The 21,553-nt window shown below is 34.8% G+C and overlaps 1 protein-coding gene across 2 annotated transcripts in view; it reads left to right on the top strand.

The window, feature by feature from the left end:
* Nucleotides 1–419: 419 nt before the first annotated feature.
* LOC117306763 overlaps nucleotides 420–21,553 on the top strand; it is a 44,498-nt gene continuing 23,364 nt past the window's right edge. The window contains exons 1-6 of one of the 2 annotated variants that reach the window (XM_033791261.1): nucleotides 420–786; nucleotides 823–978; nucleotides 14,113–14,367; nucleotides 18,097–18,234; nucleotides 19,615–19,763; nucleotides 20,240–20,356. In XM_033791261.1, the coding sequence (XP_033647152.1) occupies nucleotides 678–786; nucleotides 823–978; nucleotides 14,113–14,367; nucleotides 18,097–18,234; nucleotides 19,615–19,763; nucleotides 20,240–20,356 (924 nt within the window). In that variant the 5' untranslated portion in view covers nucleotides 420–677. Of the gene's footprint in view, nucleotides 979–14,112; nucleotides 14,368–18,096; nucleotides 18,235–19,614; nucleotides 19,764–20,239; nucleotides 20,357–21,553 lie in introns of both variants that reach the window. The other variant, XM_033791260.1, reaches the window with a different exon arrangement.

The raw sequence follows: 21,553 nt of genomic DNA, 5'->3' as shown, positions 1-21,553 counted from the left end.
GCATTAAGCCGACTTAACATCACATTCATGTTATCTGTAAACACGTTACAGTTGTATTAAACATTGTGAGAAACGGCTCCCTCTGAAGTGCCACAGTTTTCGAGAAAGAAGTAATTGACCACGAATAATTAAAGTTACTATACTATCAATAAATCACGAGGCCGATGAAGTGTGGAGGAATAATGTTGAGCATGGGGGTGTTCCTTTCTTTGTGTGAACAGTGATGAGTCATAAAAAGTATTGTGACTTCACCGGAATTTTTGTTGTAGGCTTTTGTTATTTTGTTTGTGGGAAGCGAATTGGGGCCTCGAGGCGGCCAGGGTCATCACAGGCGGACACAGTTGAGTGCACACACACCGTACGGTATACGTGTTGTGTACCACACAACACAGCAGGTAGCAAGTGTGTACTGGGTAGAAACTCCCCTCTGACACATACACACAGTTGAGTCCTGTCCAGTAAAGACAAACTCCCTTGCAGGTGGCATGAGTTTAGTGACAGTTAGGAATTACTCAACAATCAATTAGGAGATATCTTTTCGTACTTTCACTGGAGTCTTTTCCAAACTTATGTTGACGATTGACTGACGTGAGTCAGAAGGAACTTGTCAGTAGTAGAAGATAATAAAGCAACCCAACACAGTGACTTCACTCACGGGATCGCGACTTATTAAAACTATGCAGCGGGGGTGTCTTTTGGGTCTGGCAATATTGGTGATGGTGCTGGCCGGTGGACAGTCACAGGTGACACCGCCGACACAGACTCTCATGACTACGGTGGATACAAGTACGACACAGACTCTCATGACTACGGTGGATACAAGTACGACACAGACTCTCATGACTACGGTGGATACAAGTACGACACAGACTCTCATGACTACGGTGGATACAAGTACGACACAGACTCTCATGACTACGGTGGATACAAGTACACAGACTCCTTCGTCAACGCATAGATTAAGGGTTCAACCAACAGGTACGTACAGTGATCCTCCACGGTACTCCTAGAGATGCGGTTTCGTTCCGCTATCCGTCTAGGAGTACCTCCATTAGGAAGAATCATGGAGGAAGAAGAAACATTATGCCTTTAGCCTGGGTTGGACTCATCAGTGGCACCATTTAGGTTCACAGTACATGTACTTCTAGAAATTATAATAAGCCCCCCCCCCCCTTTAGCTTCAAGAAGTAGGTTCACAGGGGGCACTGACCGGCGTCCTACCAGGGCTATAGGTAGCCCTTATCGCGGACTTCTTTCGAGTCGCTAAAAACGAAAGGAGTCCGTGATTACTATAGGGCTAGGAAGTAGTAGGCATTGAGGTAACAACAATAAAATCATTAGCTTGTTCTAGAAGTATGGAAACAATACAATCATTAGCTTGTTCTAGAACTATGGAAACAATAAAATCATTAGCTTGTTCTAGAAGTTCAATAATGGAAACAGTAAAATCATTAGCTTGTTCTAGAACTATGGAAACAATAAAATCATTAGCTTGTTCTAGAAGTTCAATATTATGGAAACAGTAAAATCATTAGCTTGTTCTAGAAGTATGGAAACAATAAAATCATTAGCTTGTTCTAGAAGTTCAATAATGGAAACAGTAAAATCATTAGCTTGTTCTAGAAGTTCAATATTATGGAAACAATACAATCATTAGCTTGTTCTAGAACTATGGAAACAATAAAATCATTAGCTTGTTCTAGAAGTTCAATAATGGAAACAGTAAAATCATTAGCTTGTTCTAGAACTATGGAAACAGTAAAATCATTAGCTTGTTCTAGAACTATGGAAACAATAAAACCATTAGCTTGTTCTAGAAGTTCAATAATGGAAACAGTAAAATCATTAGCTTGTTCTAGAACTATGGAAACAATAAAATCATTAGCTTGTTCTAGAACTATGGAAACAATAAAATCATTAGCTTGTTCTAGAACTATGGAAACAATAAAATCATTAGCTTGTTCTAGAACTATGGAAACAATACAATCATTAGCTTGTTCTAGAAGTTCAATAATGGAAACAGTAAAATCATTAGCTTGTTCTAGAACTATGGAAACAATAAAATCATTAGCTTGTTCTAGAAGTATGGAAACAATAAAATCATTAGCTTGTTCTAGAAGTTCAATAATGGAAACAGTAAAATCATTAGCTTGTTCTAGAACTATGGAAACAATACAATCATTAGCTTGTTCTAGAACTATGGAAACAATAAAATCATTAGCTTGTTCTAGGAGTTCAATAATGGAAACAGTAAAATCATTAGCTTGTTCTAGAACTATGGAAACAATAAAATCATTAGCTTGTTATAGAACTATGGAAACAATAAAATCATTAGCTTGTTCTAGAAGTTCAATAATGGAAACAGTAAAATCATTAGCTTGTTCTAGAACTATGGAAACAATAAAATCATTAGCTTGTCCTAGAACTATGGAAATAATAAAATCATTAGCTTGTTCTAGAACTATATGGAAACAATAAAATCATTAGCTTGTTCTAGAACTATGGAAACAATAAAATCATTAGCTTGTTCTAGAACTACAGTCAAAATACGAACATAAGCTTGTTTCAGAACTAATTAAATTACATAATGTACAATCAATCATGGAGGAAGGATGGCCTCTGAAGTGTTTGTGCAGGAAGTAGACATACCTTTTAAAGCAGATGGTTGAGTAAAACCACAGATTTACAAAACCTGTGGTAAAAAAATATGTGACCTTGAATGGTTAAATGACTGTAACAGGACGTAGATTTTGTTTGTGTCTTTTGTTTGCTGTATTTGTCTAGTTCTTAAAGTCATTAGCTTGTTCTAGCAAGCATGCAACTCTTCCGCGTTTCCGCGGAATTCCGCGTTTTTAAAAAACTGTTTAGCGCTAAGAAAAACATTCCGCGGTTAGCGCGATCTTAAGACAATTTACAACAATGCATAGTAACGCATGGTCTGGCCTCTGCCGCGGCACGCAATCCATTCTACTGCATGGTCAATCTAAAGCCCACAGCAAGCAATGCATACGTTTACACACTGCGTGCGGTCATTAATAGCCGTGTGTACGGTCGAAAAATGTGGAACAGTGGAACGCACCCCGTGGCGCAGGCGAGTTGTGTGCTAAACCAAGTTATTATACAGCCTTGAAATGAGTCTAAGGTCATGTCTTCGTCTGGTCCCGCTATTTTGCAATAGTATACACGTATTGTACATGTATGTATGTGTGTGTGTGTGAGTTAGTTACCAAACGTACATGTGTACAGCTGCTGTGTGCGAGTCTCACATTGCGCTACGAAACAGTCGCATCTTCAAACGTCCGTCAAAATGACATCCAAAAGAAAAGATATTTTAGAGGGGGACCGAGTGGTACCTGGCCAAATTAAAGCCATAGATAAAAGAGTAAAAAATACCTTGAAGTGGTTCTGGTTGGAAAAATAAGACGTAGACGGTAAACTGCTCTCCGAAACCGTCCGGAAAGTGGACAAGCCAGGAATGGCATATTGTGTGATGTGCAAGACGGCAAGCGGGAACAAGTGGCTCTCACCGAACATTGTAAGGCGGCAAAGCATCGGGAGTTGATTAAGTTGAGGAAAACTAACTATTGTTTATGAAATTTGCATAAAATTATTATTCCCCCCCCCCAAAAAAAAAAAAAAAAAAAAAAAAATCAGATTTTTTTTTTTTTTTTTTTGGGGGGGGGGAATAATAATTTTATGCAAATTTCATAACTACCTGGGAAACAATAGTTAGTTTTCCTCAACTTAATCAACTCCCGATGCTTTGCCACCTTAGAATTACGGTGCATACATAGGCAAGGTGTTTTTCCATGTTATTTTAGTTGTATAAAACACTTCACTTTGTCTTTGTCATACATGCTAAGATTGATCCTAAGAGCATAAAAAAGCTCAACACTTTTTAGGGTACCATTGTGGGTCTCGAAAAGTTTCCTCTTTTTTTTTCATCGGGCAGTTGCATGCCAATCTAGAACTATGGAAAAAATATATCATTAGCTTGTTCTAGAACTATGGTAACAATACAATCATTAGCTTGTTCTAGAACTATGGAAACAATACAATCATTAGCTTGTTCTAGAACTATGGAAACAATAAAATCATTAGCTTGTTCTAGAACTATGGAAACAATAAAATCATTAGCTTGTTCTAGAAGTTCAATAATGGAAACAGTAAAATCATTAGCTTGTTCTAGAACTATGGAAACAATACAATCATTAGCTTGTTCTAGAACTGTGGAAACAGTACAATCATTAGCTTGTTCTAGAAGTTCAATAATGGAAACAGTAAAATCATTAGCTTGTTCTAGAACTATGGAAACAATAAAATCATAAGCTTGTTCTAGAACTATGGAAACAATAAAATCATTAGCTTGTTCTAGAACTATGGAAACAATAAAATCATAAGCTTGTTCTAGAACTATGGAAACAATAAAATCATAAGCTTGTTCTAGAACTATGGAAACACTAAAATCATTAGCTTGTTCTAGGAGTTCAATAATTGAAACAGTAAAATCATTAGCTTGTTCTAGAACTATGGAAACAATAAACTCATTAGCTTGTTCTAGAAGTTCAATATTATGGAAACAGTAAAATCATTAGCTTGTTCTAGAAGTATGGAAACAATAAAATCATTAGCTTGTTCTAGAACTATGGAAACAATAAAATCATTAGGTTGTTCTAGAAGTTCAATAATGGAAACAGTAAAATCATTAGCTTGTTCTAGAACTATGGAAACAATTAAATCATAAGCTTGTTCTAGAACTATGGAAACAATAAAATCATTAGCTTGTTCTAGGAGTTCAATAATGGAAACAGTAAAATCATTAGCTTGTTCTAGAACTATGGAAACAATAAACTCATTAGCTTGTTCTAGAAGTTCAATATTATGGAAACAGTAAAATCATTAGCTTGTTCTAGAAGTATGGAAACAATAAAATCATTAGCTTGTTCTAGAACTATGGAAACAATAAAATCATTAGGTTGTTCTAGAAGTATGGAAACAATAAAATCATTAGCTTGTCCTAGAACTATGGAAACAATAAAATCATTAGCTTGTTCTAGAAGTATGGAAACAATAAAATCATTAGCTTGTTCTAGAACTATGGAAATAATAAATCATTAGGTTGTTCTAGCAGTTCAATAATGGAAACAGTAAAATCATTAGCTTGTTCTAGAACTATGGAAACAGTAAAATCATTAGCTTGTTCTAGAACTATGGAAACAGTAAAATCATTAGCTTGTTCTAGAACTATGGAAACAATACAATCATTAGCTTGTCCTAGAACTATGGAAACAATAAAATCATTAGCTTGTTCTAGAACTATGGAAACAATAAAATCATTAGGTTGTTCTAGAAGTATGGAAACAATACAATCATTAGCTTGTTCTAGAACTATGGAAACAATAAAATCATTAGGTTGTTCTAGAACTATGGAAATAATAAAATCATTAGGTTGTTCTAGAACTATGGAAACAATAAAATCATTAGCTTGTCCTAGAACTATGGAAATAATAAAATCATTAGCTTGTTCTAGAACTATATGGAAACAATAAAATCATTAGCTTGTTCTAGAACTATGGAAATAATAAAATCATTAGGTTGTTCTAGAACTATGGAAACAATAAAATCATTAGGTTGTTCTAGAACTATGGAAATAATAAAATCATTAGGTTGTTCTAGAACTATGGAAACAATAAAATCATTAGCTTGTCCTAGAACTATGGAAATAATAAAATCATTAGCTTGTTCTAGAACTATATGGAAACAATAAAATCATTAGCTTGTTCTAGAACTATGGAAACAATAAAATCATTAGCTTGTTCTAGAACTACAGTCAAAATACGAACATAAGCTTGTTCCAGAACTAATTAAATTACATAATGTACAATCAATCATGGAGGAAGGATGGCCTCTGAAGTGTTGGTGCAGGAAGTAGACATACCTTTTAAAGCAGATGGTTGAGTAAAACCACAGATTTACAAAACCTGTGGTAAAAAAAATATGTGACCTTGAATGGTTAAATGACTGTAACGGGACGTAGATTTTGTTTGTGTCTTTTGTTTGCTGTATTTGTCTAGTTCTTAAAGTCATTAGCTTGTTCTAGAACTATGGAAAAAATATATCATTAGCTTGTTCTAGAACTATGGTAACAATCAAATCATTAGCTTGTTCTAGAACTATGGAAACAATAAAATCATTAGCTTGTTCTAGAACTATGGAAACAATAAAATCATTAGCTTGTTCTAGGAGTTCAATAATGGAAACAGTAAAATCATTAGCTTGTTCTAGAACTATGGAAACAATAAACTCATTAGCTTGTTCTAGAAGTTCAATATTATGGAAACAGTAAAATCATTAGCTTGTTCTAGAACTATGGAAACAATAAAATCATAACCTTGTTCTAGAACTATGGAAACAATAAAATCATTAGGTTGTTCTAGAACTATGGAAACAATAAAATCATTAGCTTGTTCTAGAACTATGGAAACAATACAATCATTAGCTTGTTCTAGAACTATGGAAACAATAAAATCATTAGCTTGTTCTAGAAGTTCAATAATGGAAACAGTAAAATCATTAGCTTGTTCTAGAACTATGGAAACAATAAAATCATTAGCTTGTTCTAGAAGTTCAATATTATGGAAACAGTAAAATCATTAGCTTGTTCTAGAAGTATGGAAACAATAAAAAATGTGGAACAGTGGAACGCACCCCGTGGCGCAGGCGAGTTGTGTGCTAAACCAAGTTATTATACAGCCTTGAAATGAGTCTAAGGTCATGTCTTCGTCTGGTCCCGCTATTTTGCAATAGTATACACGTATTGTACATGTATGTATGTGTGTGTGTGTGAGTTAGTTACCAAACGTACATGTGTACAGCTGCTGTGTGCGAGTCTCACATTGCGCTACGAAACAGTCGCATCTTCAAACGTCCGTCAAAATGACATCCAAAAGAAAAGATATTTTAGAGGGGGACCGAGTGGTACCTGGCCAAATTAAAGCCATAGATAAAAGAGTAAAAAATACCTTGAAGTGGTTCTGGTTGGAAAAATAAGACGTAGACGGTAAACTGCTCTCCGAAACCGTCCGGAAAGTGGACAAGCCAGGAATGGCATATTGTGTGATGTGCAAGACGGCAAGCGGGAACAAGTGGCTCTCACCGAACATTGTAAGGCGGCAAAGCATCGGGAGTTGATTAAGTTGAGGAAAACTAACTATTGTTTATGAAATTTGCATAAAATTATTATTCCCCCCCCCCCCCAAAAAAAAAAAAGAAAAAAAAAAAAAATCAGATTTTTTTTTTTTTTTTTTTGGGGGGGGGGGAATAATAATTTTATGCAAATTTCATAACTACCTGGGAAACAATAGTTAGTTTTCCTCAACTTAATCAACTCCCGATGCTTTGCCACCTTAGAATTACGGTGCATACATAGGCAAGGTGTTTTTCCATGTTATTTTAGTTGTATAAAACACTTCACTTTGTCTTTGTCATACATGCTAAGATTGATCCTAAGAGCATAAAAAAGCTCAACACTTTTTAGGGTACCATTGTGGGTCTCGAAAAGTTTCCTCTTTTTTTTTCATCGGGCAGTTGCATGCCAATCTAGAACTATGGAAAAAATATATCATTAGCTTGTTCTAGAACTATGGTAACAATACAATCATTAGCTTGTTCTAGAACTATGGAAACAATACAATCATTAGCTTGTTCTAGAACTATGGTAACAATACAATCATTAGCTTGTTCTAGAACTATGGAAACAATAAAATCATTAGCTTGTTCTAGAAGTTCAATAATGGAAACAGTAAAATCATTAGCTTGTTCTAGAACTATGGAAACAATACAATCATTAGCTTGTTCTAGAACTGTGGAAACAGTACAATCATTAGCTTGTTCTAGAAGTTCAATAATGGAAACAGTAAAATCATTAGCTTGTTCTAGAACTATGGAAACAATAAAATCATAAGCTTGTTCTAGAACTATGGAAACAATAAAATCATTAGGTTGTTCTAGAACTATGGAAACAATAAAATCATAAGCTTGTTCTAGAACTATGGAAACAAAAAAATCATAAGCTTGTTCTAGAACTATGGAAACAATAAAATCATTAGCTTGTTCTAGGAGTTCAATAATTGAAACAGTAAAATCATTAGCTTGTTCTAGAACTATGGAAACAATAAACTCATTAGCTTGTTCTAGAAGTTCAATATTATGGAAACAGTAAAATCATTAGCTTGTTCTAGAAGTATGGAAACAATAAAATCATTAGCTTGTTCTAGAACTATGGAAACAATAAAATCATTAGGTTGTTCTAGAAGTTCAATAATGGAAACAGTAAAATCATTAGCTTGTTCTAGAACTATGGAAACAATTAAATCATAAGCTTGTTCTAGAACTATGGAAACAATAAAATCATTAGCTTGTTCTAGGAGTTCAATAATGGAAACAGTAAAATCATTAGCTTGTTCTAGAACTATGGAAACAATAAACTCATTAGCTTGTTCTAGAAGTTCAATATTATGGAAACAGTAAAATCATTAGCTTGTTCTAGAAGTATGGAAACAATAAAATCATTAGCTTGTCCTAGAACTATGGAAACAATAAAATCATTAGGTTGTTCTAGAAGTATGGAAACAATAAAATCATTAGCTTGTCCTAGAACTATGGAAACAATAAATCATTAGCTTGTTCTAGAAGTATGGAAACAATAAAATCATTAGCTTGTTCTAGAACTATGGAAATAATAAAATCATTAGGTTGTTCTAGCAGTTCAATAATGGAAACAGTAAAATCATTAGCTTGTTCTAGAACTATGGAAACAGTAAAATCATTAGCTTGTTCTAGAACTATGGAAACAGTAAAATCATTAGCTTGTTCTAGAACTATGGAAACAATACAATCATTAGCTTGTCCTAGAACTATGGAAACAATAAAATCATTAGCTTGTTCTAGAACTATGGAAACAATAAAATCATTAGGTTGTTCTAGAAGTATGGAAACAATACAATCATTAGCTTGTTCTAGAACTATGGAAACAATAAAATCATTAGGTTGTTCTAGAACTATGGAAATAATAAAATCATTAGGTTGTTCTAGAACTATGGAAACAATAAAATCATTAGCTTGTCCTAGAACTATGGAAATAATAAAATCATTAGCTTGTTCTAGAACTATATGGAAACAATAAAATCATTAGCTTGTTCTAGAACTATGGAAATAATAAAATCATTAGGTTGTTCTAGAACTATGGAAACAATAAAATCATTAGGTTGTTCTAGAACTATGGAAATAATAAAATCATTAGGTTGTTCTAGAACTATGGAAACAATAAAATCATTAGCTTGTTCTAGAACTATGGAAACAATAAAATCATTAGCTTGTTCTAGAACTACAGTCAAAATACGAACATAAGCTTGTTCCAGAACTAATTAAATTACATAATGTACAATCAATCATGGAGGAAGGATGGCCTCTGAAGTGTTGGTGCAGGAAGTAGACATACCTTTTAAAGCAGATGGTTGAGTAAAACCACAGATTTACAAAACCTGTGGTAAAAAAAATATGTGACCTTGAATGGTTAAATGACTGTAACGGGACGTAGATTTTGTTTGTGTCTTTTGTTTGCTGTATTTGTCTAGTTCTTAAAGTCATTAGCTTGTTCTAGAACTATGGAAAAAATATATCATTAGCTTGTTCTAGAACTATGGTAACAATCAAATCATTAGCTTGTTCTAGAACTATGGAAACAATAAAATCATTAGCTTGTTCTAGAACTATGGAAACAATAAAATCATTAGCTTGTTCTAGGAGTTCAATAATGGAAACAGTAAAATCATTAGCTTGTTCTAGAACTATGGAAACAATAAACTCATTAGCTTGTTCTAGAAGTTCAATATTATGGAAACAGTAAAATCATTAGCTTGTTCTAGAACTATGGAAACAATAAAATCATAACCTTGTTCTAGAACTATGGAAACAATAAAATCATTAGGTTGTTCTAGAACTATGGAAACAATAAAATCATAAGCTTGTTCTAGAACTATGGAAACAATAAAATCATTAGCTTGTTCTAGGAGTTCAATAATGGAAACAGTAAAATCATTAGCTTGTTCTAGAACTATGGAAACAATAAACTCATTAGCTTGTTCTAGAAGTTCAATATTATGGAAACAGTAAAATCATTAGCTTGTTCTAGAACTATGGAAACAATAAAATCATTAGGTTGTTCTAGAACTATGGAAACAATAAAATCATAAGCTTGTTCTAGAACTATGGAAACAATAAAATCATTAGCTTGTTCTAGGAGTTCAATAATGGAAACAGCAAAATCATTAGCTTGTTCTAGAACTTTGGAAACAATAAAATCATAAGCTTGTTCTAGAACTATGGAAACAATAAAATCATTAGCTTGTTCTAGAACTATATGGAAATAATAAAATCATTAGCTTGTTCTAGGAGTTCAATAATGGAAACAGTAAAATCATTAGCTTGTTCTAGAACTATGGAAACAATAAAATCATAAGCTTGTTCTAGAACTATGGAAACAATAAAATCATTAGCTTGTCCTAGAACTATGGAAATAATAAACTCATTAGCTTGTTCTAGAAGTTCAATATTATGGAAACAGTAAAATCATTAGCTTGTTCTAGAACTATGGAAACAATAAACTCATTAGCTTGTTCTAGAAGTTCAATATTATGGAAACAGTAAAATCATTAGCTTGTTCTAGAACTATGGAAACAATAAACTCATTAGCTTGTTCTAGAACTATGGAAACAGTAAAATCATTAGCTTGTTCTAGAACTATGGAAACAATAAAATCATAAGCTTGTTCTAGAACTATGGAAACAATAAAATCATTAGGTTGTTCTAGAACTATGGAAACAATAAAATCATAAGCTTGTTCTAGAACTATGGAAACAAAAAAATCATTACCTTGTTCTAGAACTATATGGAAACAATAAAATCATTAGCTTGTTCTAGCAGTTCAATAATGGAAAGAGTAAAATCATTAGCTTGTTCTAGAACTATGGAAACAATAAACTCATTAGCTTGTTCTAGAAGTTCAATATTATGGAAACAGTAAAATCATTAGCTTGTTCTAGAACTATGGAAACAATAAAATCATAAGCTTGTTCTAGAACTATGGAAACAATAAAATCATTAGGTTGTTCTAGAACTATGGAAACAATAAAATCATAAGCTTGTTCTAGAACTATGGAAACAATAAAATCATTAGCTTGTTCTAGAACTATGGAAACAATAAAACCATTAGCTTGTTCTAGAACTATGGAAACAATAAAATCATTAGCTTGTTCTAGAACTGTGGAAACAATAAAATCATTAGCTTGTTCTAGGAGTTCAATAATGGAAACAGCAAAATCATTAGCTTGTTCTAGAACTTTGGAAACAATAAAATCATAAGCTTTTTCTAGAACTATGGAAACAATAAAATCATTAGCTTGTTCTAGAACTATATGGAAACAATAAAATCATTAGCTTGTTCTAGGAGTTCAATAATGGAAACAGTAAAATCATTATCTTGTTCTAGAACTATGGAAACAATAAAATCATTAGGTTGTTCTAGAACTATGGAAACAATAAAATCATTAGCTTGTTCTAGAAGTTCAATAATGGAAACAGTAAAATCATTAGCTTGTTCTAGAACTATGGAAACAATAAAATCATTAGCTTGTTCTAGGAGTTCAATAATGGAAACAGCAAAATCATTAGCTTGTTCTAGAACTTTGGAAACAATAAATCATAAGCTTGTTCTAGAACTATGGAAACAATAAAATCATTAGCTTGTTCTAGAACTATATGGAAACAATAAAATCATTAGCTTGTTCTAGGAGTTCAATAATGGAAACAGTAAAATCATTAGCTTGTTCTAGAACTATGGAAACAATAAAATCATTAGGTTGTTCTAGAACTATGGAAACAATAAAATCATTAGCTTGTCCTAGAACTATGGAAACAATAAAATCATTAGGTTGTTCTAGAACTATGGAAACAATAAAATCATTAGGTTGTTCTAGAACTATGGAAACAATAAAATCATTAGCTTGTCCTAGAACTATGGAAACAATAAAATCATTAGCTTGTTCTAGGAGTTCAATAATGGAAACAGTAAAATCATTAGCTTGTTCTAGAACTATGGAAACAATAAAATCATTAGCTTGTTCTAGAACTATGGAAACAGTAAAATCATTAGCTTGTTCTAGAACTATGGAAACAATACAATCATTAGCTTGTTCTAGAACTATGGAAACAATAAAATCATTAGCTTGTCCTAGAACTATGGAAACAATACAATCATTAGCTTGTTCTAGAACTATGGAAACAATAAAATCATTAGCTTGTTCTAGAACTATGGAAACAATAAAATCATTAGCTTGTTCTAGAAATAAAATGGAAATGACCACATTGAATTGCTTTGTCTGATCTAGGCCTACCTAAAGTTGTGTTCATAAAGTTGAGACAGTAAAATCAAAATTGAGACATGAATTGTTAATATTAGGCCTTTATAAAAACATTTAATGATTTTTTCATGATAAACTAATTAAACTGAATATTTCATAGAAAAATAAATTAGTTGTCGACGGCGCGAGCGAGACGTGCACAGTCTTGAATGGACCAAAACCACGTTAGGTATGAGCAAGAGACTCAATATTTGGTGGTTCAATGGGATGTCGGTTCAAATCCAGGTTGTCACACTTGTGTCCTTGAGCAAGACACTTAACAATTGCTTCTCTCAACCCAGGGGTAAAACGGGTACCTGTGAGGGCAGAGATGGTTTATGTGAACGATTAACTTGGAGCGTGGTAACTCGCAGCACCTGCTGTATACTCCGCAGGGAGCTGCGATGGTTTAAGGAATGGTTTAAAGCCCAGTGACCAGGGGTAATGATGGTGGAAGAGCTCAGAGACGCTCTTCGGTTTGTGATAAAGCGCTACATATATATAAAAATCGCTCAATGTTTAGGGTCAATGTTTAATAAATAATACTCAATAAAATTGACACGCTGTAGATACGATTAGGTAAAAACGAATATTCTAAACTATTTAAATCTAAACTTAAAACACATCTTTTTAAGCACAGAAGCGCATAGAGACTCATTTGTAATAATAACAGCAATGACCCATTTTATATAGCACTTTTCACACCCGGAGGGCGTTCCAAAGCGCTTCACATTATTACCTCTGGTCACTGGGCCTTAATTCACTCCTTAAACCATCTCAGCTCCTGGTGTAGTCTTGGGCCTGGATAGTGTACTACACGTGGTTGAATCGCCAAAGCGCGCCCGCCACGGTATGATTTAGTTAATTGGACGGCTTGAAATCTAGACTACACTGGCAAGCGTAGTCTAGATTTCAAGTCGTCCAATTAACTAAATCATACCGTGGCGGGCGCGCTTTAGCGATTCAACCGCGCGTAGTACACTATCCAGAATCAAGCACCATAGTCTTGGGCCAAGATTACTCCTGGTGGGGAGTTTATAGCCTTGTGCAATATTAGTATGCGCTACTCGGCTAAATCAATCACAAGAACCATCTCTGCCCTCACAGGTACCCACTGGGGGAGAGAAGCAATTATAGCAATTATCTTGCTCATGCAGGGACAGAAGTGTCACGACCGGGATTCATACCCACAGAAGCACCAGAGCTCGAATTCGGTGCTCTTATCCGCTCGGCCACGACACCCCATAATGGCCATTGTCTTATGAGATGGCGCTATGGTGCTGCTATCATACAGTCCAAAGGTAAACTCTATGTTTACCTGATGGCTGCTTAAACTGATGGCTGCTTAAGGCGCTATGGCGCCTTAAGCAGCCACAGCCAGGAACACCAGGGCGAACCCCTTCTCTTTTAGAAAAGTGCACTGGGTTCTTTTACATGCGTTACACAACACATGGGACCAACGGCTTTACGTCCAATCCGAAGGACGAAGCAATGGTTAAGTTTCTTGCTTAAGGACACAGGTGTCACGGCTGGGGATTCGAACCCACACTCAGCTGATCAGAAACACCAGAGTTTGAATTCGGTGCTCTTAACCGCTCGGCCACGTCACTTCCATAATATTTTTATTCTTATAATTATTCTTTTTAACTTTCAGTGTCGACCCCCATCATTATAGAGGATTGTCCAACGGAGGATATCGTTGAGTTTACAGGAGAACCAGGGCGATACATAAGTTGGGCAGAACCATATGCTGAAGGGCAGATCGAGAGAGAAAAAAATGAAGAGTTGGGATCATCATCAGGGATATATTTAAATGTCGGAGACAGTTTTGAAGTTGTGTACACCTTCACTGATTTGAACAACAGGAACAACAAAGCCATTTGTGCATTCAATGTATCTGTGCAACCACGTAAGTATAACTTTATTTAATAGTATTTCTCATTAGGGTAATCCCTCTCCTGATAACATTATATTATGGGTCGTACGATTGCTAACCCTCTTTTAGTGTGTAAAATAGATTGTACATTTTCGACATTGGCACTGGAAGAGTTATTACATGCTACTTTGCTATGTTCATGAAAAAACAGTTTGGTTTAATGAATACCACCAGAATAAATAAATGGCATAAAAGGACATGGATATTCTTGGTATTCAAAGATCATACATTTTCGATCTTGGGACTTAAAGAGTTATACCATGCTATCTTTGCTGCGCTCATTAAATAACGCCATGAACAATAAATGACATAAAACACAAAGGATATTCTTGGTATTCATTTTCATACATATAAAAAAGATCGTACATTTTTTTCCCTGGGACTGAAAGAGTTATTAGATGCTAGTGCTACTTCACTGCGCTCATGAAAAACAGTTTGGTTGATTACTTAAGTAGAATTTTCTCTTAAGTAGAATATTAGTATTAATTAAATCAGATGGCGAGTGATGTACATGTAGGCTTGCATGCTCGTTAATAATAATAATAATAATAAATAATAAAAATAATAATAAATAATAACAATAACAATAACAATAACAATAACGATAACGATAACAATAACGACAACGACAACGACAACGACAACGACAACGACAACGACAACGACAACGACAACGACAACGACAACGACAACGACAACGACAACGACAACGGCAACGGCAACGGCAACGGCAACGGCAACGGCAACGGCAACGGCAACGGCAACGGCAACGGCAACGGCAACGGCAACGGCAACGGCAACGGCAACGGCAACGGCAACGGCAACGGCAACGGCAACGGCAACGGCAACGGCAACGGCAACGGCATTGGCAACGGCAACGGCAACGGCAACGACAACGACAACGACAACGACAACGATAACGATAATAATAATAATAATAATAATAATAATAATAAATAATAAAAATAATAATAATAATAATAATAAATAATAAAAATAATAATAAATAATAAAAATAACAATAACAATAACAACAACGACAACGACAACGGCAACGGCAACGGCAACGACAACGACAATGATAATAATAATAATAATAATAAATAATAATAATAATAATAATAATAATAATAAATAATAAAAATAATAATAAATAATAAAAATAACAATAACAATAACAACAACGACAACGGCAACGGCAACGGCAACGGCAACGGCAACGACAACGACAATGATAATAATAATAATAATTATAAATAATAATAATAATAAAAAATAATAATAATAAGACTTGTAATGCGCACGTATCCACCCTGCTGGGTGTCTCAAGACGCAATCGTTGTCGTTGATTGTACAAAGATTACAATCCTTTTGAATTTGTTTTAAATAATAATAATAGTAATAGCTAAAACAGGTATTTGTTTAGTGTATGTGTAAACTTGAGCATTGCAAAAGAAAAAAAAAAGGTCAGAGTAAGTTTGTAAATGTTGTACGAATGTTGGTAAACATTATGAAATACAACAGTTAGAATTACAACGTTGTCACAACTTAATTATGATAGGGGCAACTTAACGTCGGCTAATATATAGGTTGTGCCAACAACTGGGAAATGTTATGCAGTGAAACATGTCATTTATGTCAACAAACCTAACGTCTGCATCCTTAGATTGTGCCAGTGTCGGGAAATGTTGTGCAGTAATGACCGGTCAATTTCCAAAATTGGCTCAATGTACATGTAGTTAAAACACGGGCAACCTAACGTCTGCATCCTTAGGTTGTGTCAACGTCGGAAACGTTGTGCAGTATAACAGGTAAATTCCAACGTTGGTTAAACGTAGTTAAAATACTGGCAACCTAATGTCTGCATTCTTAGGTTATACCAACGTCGGGAAATGTTGTGCAGTAATAACCGGTCGATATCCAACGTTGGCATAACGTAGTTATGATGTGGGCAACCTAACATCGGCGTCCTACGGTCGTGCCAACGTCAGGAAATGTTGTACAGTCCAAAGGGTCACTTTCCAACCAAGATAACATTCATACGTTGGGCCAACGTTGGGCCAACGTTGAAATAAATGCAAATTTGTGGGCATGGTTTAGAAGTGTGTATTAACAAGAATTTAAGAATTTCCAAGGCAAGTGTGTGTACTTTTGTTGATAATTTGTCTGTAAGAAAATATGTACATTAACAATACAAAAAAAGTATTTGAATTTAGAAGTTAACCATTTTTATTAATTTTTATAAAGTTGTAAACCATGCATCTGGAAAGTCTGTGGATTCTTGACTATATAAATACAAGACATGCCGTGCACATAGGTGTATGGGCTTGTATAAGTTGAAGTTAGATAGTATGTAGTTATTACTAATTAGTATCATTAATTACTTGTAAATAACATAACTGATAAGTATTGATTAACGTAAACTAATTACTTGAATTAAGTACACAGCGCGTTAACTGCATTAACAAACACTTAACCTTTTAACATGGTTTTAGATTTTTCGTAAGTTGGTTAAATGTCTTTTCGATTCTTGTAATCTTTGACATTGTTCCAATGTTGAAAATAAACGCAAACACGACGTCAGCTGCCGACGTTGGGGCAATTAAGAAATAGTATGTTGTCCTGACGTTTTACCAAGACGTCCAACGAACGTTAGACGTGCAGACGTCAGCTAACAAGTTGCCGACGTCTGAATGGGGTTGGGCTTACGTTGGCCCAACGTCCTCAACGTTGGCCCGATGGAAAAAATAACGTCACCATAACGTCACTTGCCAACGGTTGCCCTACCCAAAATTTGTACGTTTGCCAATGTTGGGCCGACGTATACATGTTAGCTGGGCGCTTAACACAAAATAAAAATACATTTCATAAAAACAACAGGAAATGGAGAAAGTGCAGTTAAAAGACATAGAAGAAAAACTCGTATAACAACTAAACAAAACCACAAGGAGCAAAAACAAAAACTGTTTTTGTTTGTACTTATACAAAATTAACTTAATTAAATAAATTACAAAATACTAGAGGTGAGAGGTTGCCAGCACCTTACCCCAAATGTTGAGAACCTCGGCAAATGAGATGGATAAAAATACTAAAAATACTTAAAATACGAATACTGTATAGAAAATGAGTAGATTAGAGCTAAAATCAAAACAATAGTTAGTCTTTGCCAAGATCCTCAGCATCTGGCAAGAAAGGTAAACAAATTAGACCAAAGCAGAACTAAAGTCAAAACTAATTCAAAAATAAATGGGGGAGTATAGGGCCTATAGCCCTTGGGCTCCTGGGCTGCCATGGTGCTAAGGGGCTTTTTCTGCCTCTCCCTCACAGGTACCCATTTGTACTCCTTGGTGAAGTGAAGCAATTATGCAAAGTATCTTGCTCAAGGACGTAAGTGTACTGCCATGACCAGAACCCACACTCCAATGACTTCGTTATGGCATAGAGCTGGGTCCTAGCTCTATGGTTATGGGAACTTATTTCAATGTTGTAAATCACTTGACCAGGACACCCTATAAAGTATTATACCTGACAGTAATAAACTACAATGAATAAGAGGTTTTTTTGGTATTTTGAGCCCAAGTGTTGCCAGTGGTTGCTAATTTGATTTTAATGTGTTTAACTTAATTGAATTGAACTTCTGGTCAAACAATAAAATGAAGGAAAAAAAATGTAAAAATTTAATTTAATTTCTTCTTTTTGCAGAGTGTTCAAATTCAGAAGAAATAGCATGTTCAAATGGTGTCTGTCTGCCGAGAAATACTTTGTGTGACGGATACAATGACTGCGGGGATGGGTCCAGGGTTGACGAGTTGTACGGGGAAGGTTGCGGATTTCCCAGAGGTAAGTACAATAGAGGGTTTGTACGGGGAAATTCTCTTTTTGCTGGGTCCTTTAACTGAATGAACCCATATCTGCCAAACTATAGGATTGGAACTGCCTCTAGCACCAGTCTATGGTCGCTGGTCTACATGTAGTTGGTAAGACATCTGGGCCCAATTTCATGGCTTCCTGCTTACCATAAGCAAACACTTCCAGAAGCAGGGAATTCCCTGCTTACGATTTATAAGCATATTTCACACTCTCTTATTGTAAAGGAATGAACATTCCACTCTCTTGTCTGAGTGGTGTCAGGGGTGGTGTCAGTTTCGCTGTTATGAGAGTGAAAGTCAACACTGTAACTCTTTTTGAGTGAAATTGGAACGAATTTCACTCTACATCGAGTTGAAAGTACCCGCCTTTCAGTCTACAAAGAGTTGTCCGCCATATGGCTCTTTGCAAGAGATGGCGGACAAAACAAGTGGTTTTATTTTTCACTCTTTAACATTAAGAGAGCAGCTTAGCAGGGAATTGTTGCTTAAGGCATGTGTACTCCAAGATCTATCAATCTGCGCTTAAACAACTAGCGCAGAATTCAGTTGTGTAAGCAGAGCCATGAAATTGGAATCTGCTCTAGATTGGCCAATGGCGCGTGCTTCGAATCCCACTTGAGTATATACATGTAATAATATGCCTGTTTTTTTTCTTCACAGAACTCAGAAAAGTAGTCTATGAGTACTGCAATGCTTATACTCATCTGTACATATACATATAGTACTCATTTATATTCTTAATCACCGATGCAAATTTGAACAGGCCCGGAATTCATCTTAAGAGGGCAAAGCCGTTTTCCTTGGAAACTTCCATTGAATTCTGTTACAGGCCTGTATGCTTCGGTTTTGAAAGGGCAGGGGGCATGTATATTTTCCCTTTGGTATAAAGGGCATTCTAGACCCCCTATGAGGAAGTTGTAAATTTCTACTGGAGCATTTCTAGGGCATGGAGGCAATCACGTTTGATGCATCCGTGAAGCAAATTCAGCTGCTATTAGAAACTTTAGGCCGTAAACTTTTTCACGAATACCCATTGCGGAAGTGCTAACTGTTAATTGAGATGCATGCTAGTCTAACACAACAGATCTCGATCTAACTTGATCTCTAGTTATATTCGCATGCACCTTATTCCACACATAAACGCTTGGGCATTGAGTATGTGTGAAAAGGTCTATTACCAGGGGCATGCAACAGAGGCTAACCTTTGTGTTCAGTGTGTAATTCAAGCTCAAGTTCTGCTTTCAGAATTAATTTAATATTTTATGTTGTGGTTTGAGTGAAATTAATTTTTCAGTTTTCAACAGACAATTGTATAGTTTCTTCCTATAAAGCAATCCGTTTGCTTTTTTAGGGAGTTGCGACGATTCTGTCTTTGTCACGGCATGTTCGCAGCTAAGCAGCCAGATAAATGCAACAGGTGCTGAAACCCGAGAGAACTCAAGTACAATCCTTAGATACACTGCACCATCTGATGCTACTTCTAACACATTCCTGTTTGGGGTGAGTGAATGAAAACAAATGAATGAAAATCGTCCTGGATAGGTGTAATTTTGAAATGGAGCAGTTTCGATAAAGGACCAATCAGGATTTGCTCGTTACTTTTTCAGTGGGTAGCCAGCAGCAGGACCAGTAAACATGCCATTTGAGTCTGCAATTTTGAATGATCTTAGGATATATTGCAGTCAGCAAATCCCTATCGTGTTTTTAATTTTCAGTGAAATATTTCAGAAAAAGTTGCTTTCAATTTTTGTTTTCCCACTTAAGCCCCGTTCATACTTCCTGCGAAGCAAATGCGAAGCGAATTTGACGTCACAACCTCCTTTCGCACCAGTATTCGCAAGTGGGTTGAGCAGAGTTGAACTGCTGCAAATTATTTGGTGCGAAATTTGTGACGTCAACATTCGTATCGCATTCGCATTCGCAGGAAGTATGAACCGGGCTTTATCAAGTGATTTTTCTTTTTCACCGATACACAGATTAACCTACAGTTGAACAACCTTGTCAACATTGGAGAAGCTGGGCTCGAAAGGGCTACTGCTTTTATAACAGTCAATTTGACAGAGTCGAAACAAACCGATACAGTCAGGATATTCGTAAGTTGATTTCATGTTACCTTTTGTTGGTGGTCAGCTCGCAGGTAAACCCTTTTTTTCGGAAGGAAGTGTATTCTGCTCCTGGCTACGCCCATACGAACTGTCACGTAAAGGGGGTAGCCTCCCCACTATTTTATCTGAAATGCTTCAAGTTTACACTCTATCAAGGAATCTTGGATCAAGTTCCATGCTTCTCCTCATTGAACCCAAGTCTCGACACTCATGGGGTGACAGGTCTTTTTCTTCAGCTGTGCCATGCGTCTGGAACTCTCTACCACCTAATCTTCGATCTTGTCTTTGTACCACAAAATTCAAATCTAAACTTCAAACTTATCTTTTGTCACAGGTTTTCAAGGACTAATTTTGTTGTGTCTGTTTTTTCTTTGTTTTTGTTTTGTTTTGTGGTTTTACTGCCCCTTGAACACCCAGCAGGGTGGATATAATATGCGCATTACAAATCTTATTATTATTTATTATTATTATTATTATTATTATTATTATTATTATTATTATTATTATTATTATTATTATTATTATTATTATTATTATTATTATTATTATTATTATTATTATTATTATTATTATTATTATTATTATTTTATTATTATTATTATTATTATTATTATTATTATTATTATTATTATTATTATTATTATTATTATTATTATTATTATTATTATTATTATTATTATTATTATTATTATTTATTATTATTATTATTATTATTATTATTATTATATTATTATTATTATTATTATTATTATTATTATTATTATTATTATTATTATTATTATTATTATTATTATTATTATTATTATTGTTATTATTATTATTACTATTATTAAGCCTGTTTCGGCCCAAGAGTTAGTTGGCAACCTGCCCCTGCGGAGATAATATCATTTGACATGAAGTGATTAAATGTTTCCAGACGATGACTATAGCAAGCTAGTCAAACATTAAGACCCATTTAAGAACTCACTCTGGAAGTGCAGTTAATAGCGGTCCCGTAAGCTAAAGTTGCCAATATTATACCTTCCGCCCAGGTAGTAGTTAAAAAGCAGGACAGTTCTTTTCAGAACTGAGAAGTCTCCCGAACAATCCGCTAAATTCTACTTCGTGGTAGTAGAATATAAAAAGACAGCTCTATAAAGAACAAACTCTACCTGGCAAGTAGATTCACACATGGTGATCTTCAAC

This window comes from Asterias rubens, chromosome 2 (genome assembly GCF_902459465.1).
Source record: "Asterias rubens chromosome 2, eAstRub1.3, whole genome shotgun sequence".
Lineage (NCBI taxonomy): Eukaryota > Metazoa > Echinodermata > Asteroidea > Forcipulatida > Asteriidae > Asterias > Asterias rubens.
This window is presented reverse-complemented; position numbering and strand designations above follow the sequence as displayed.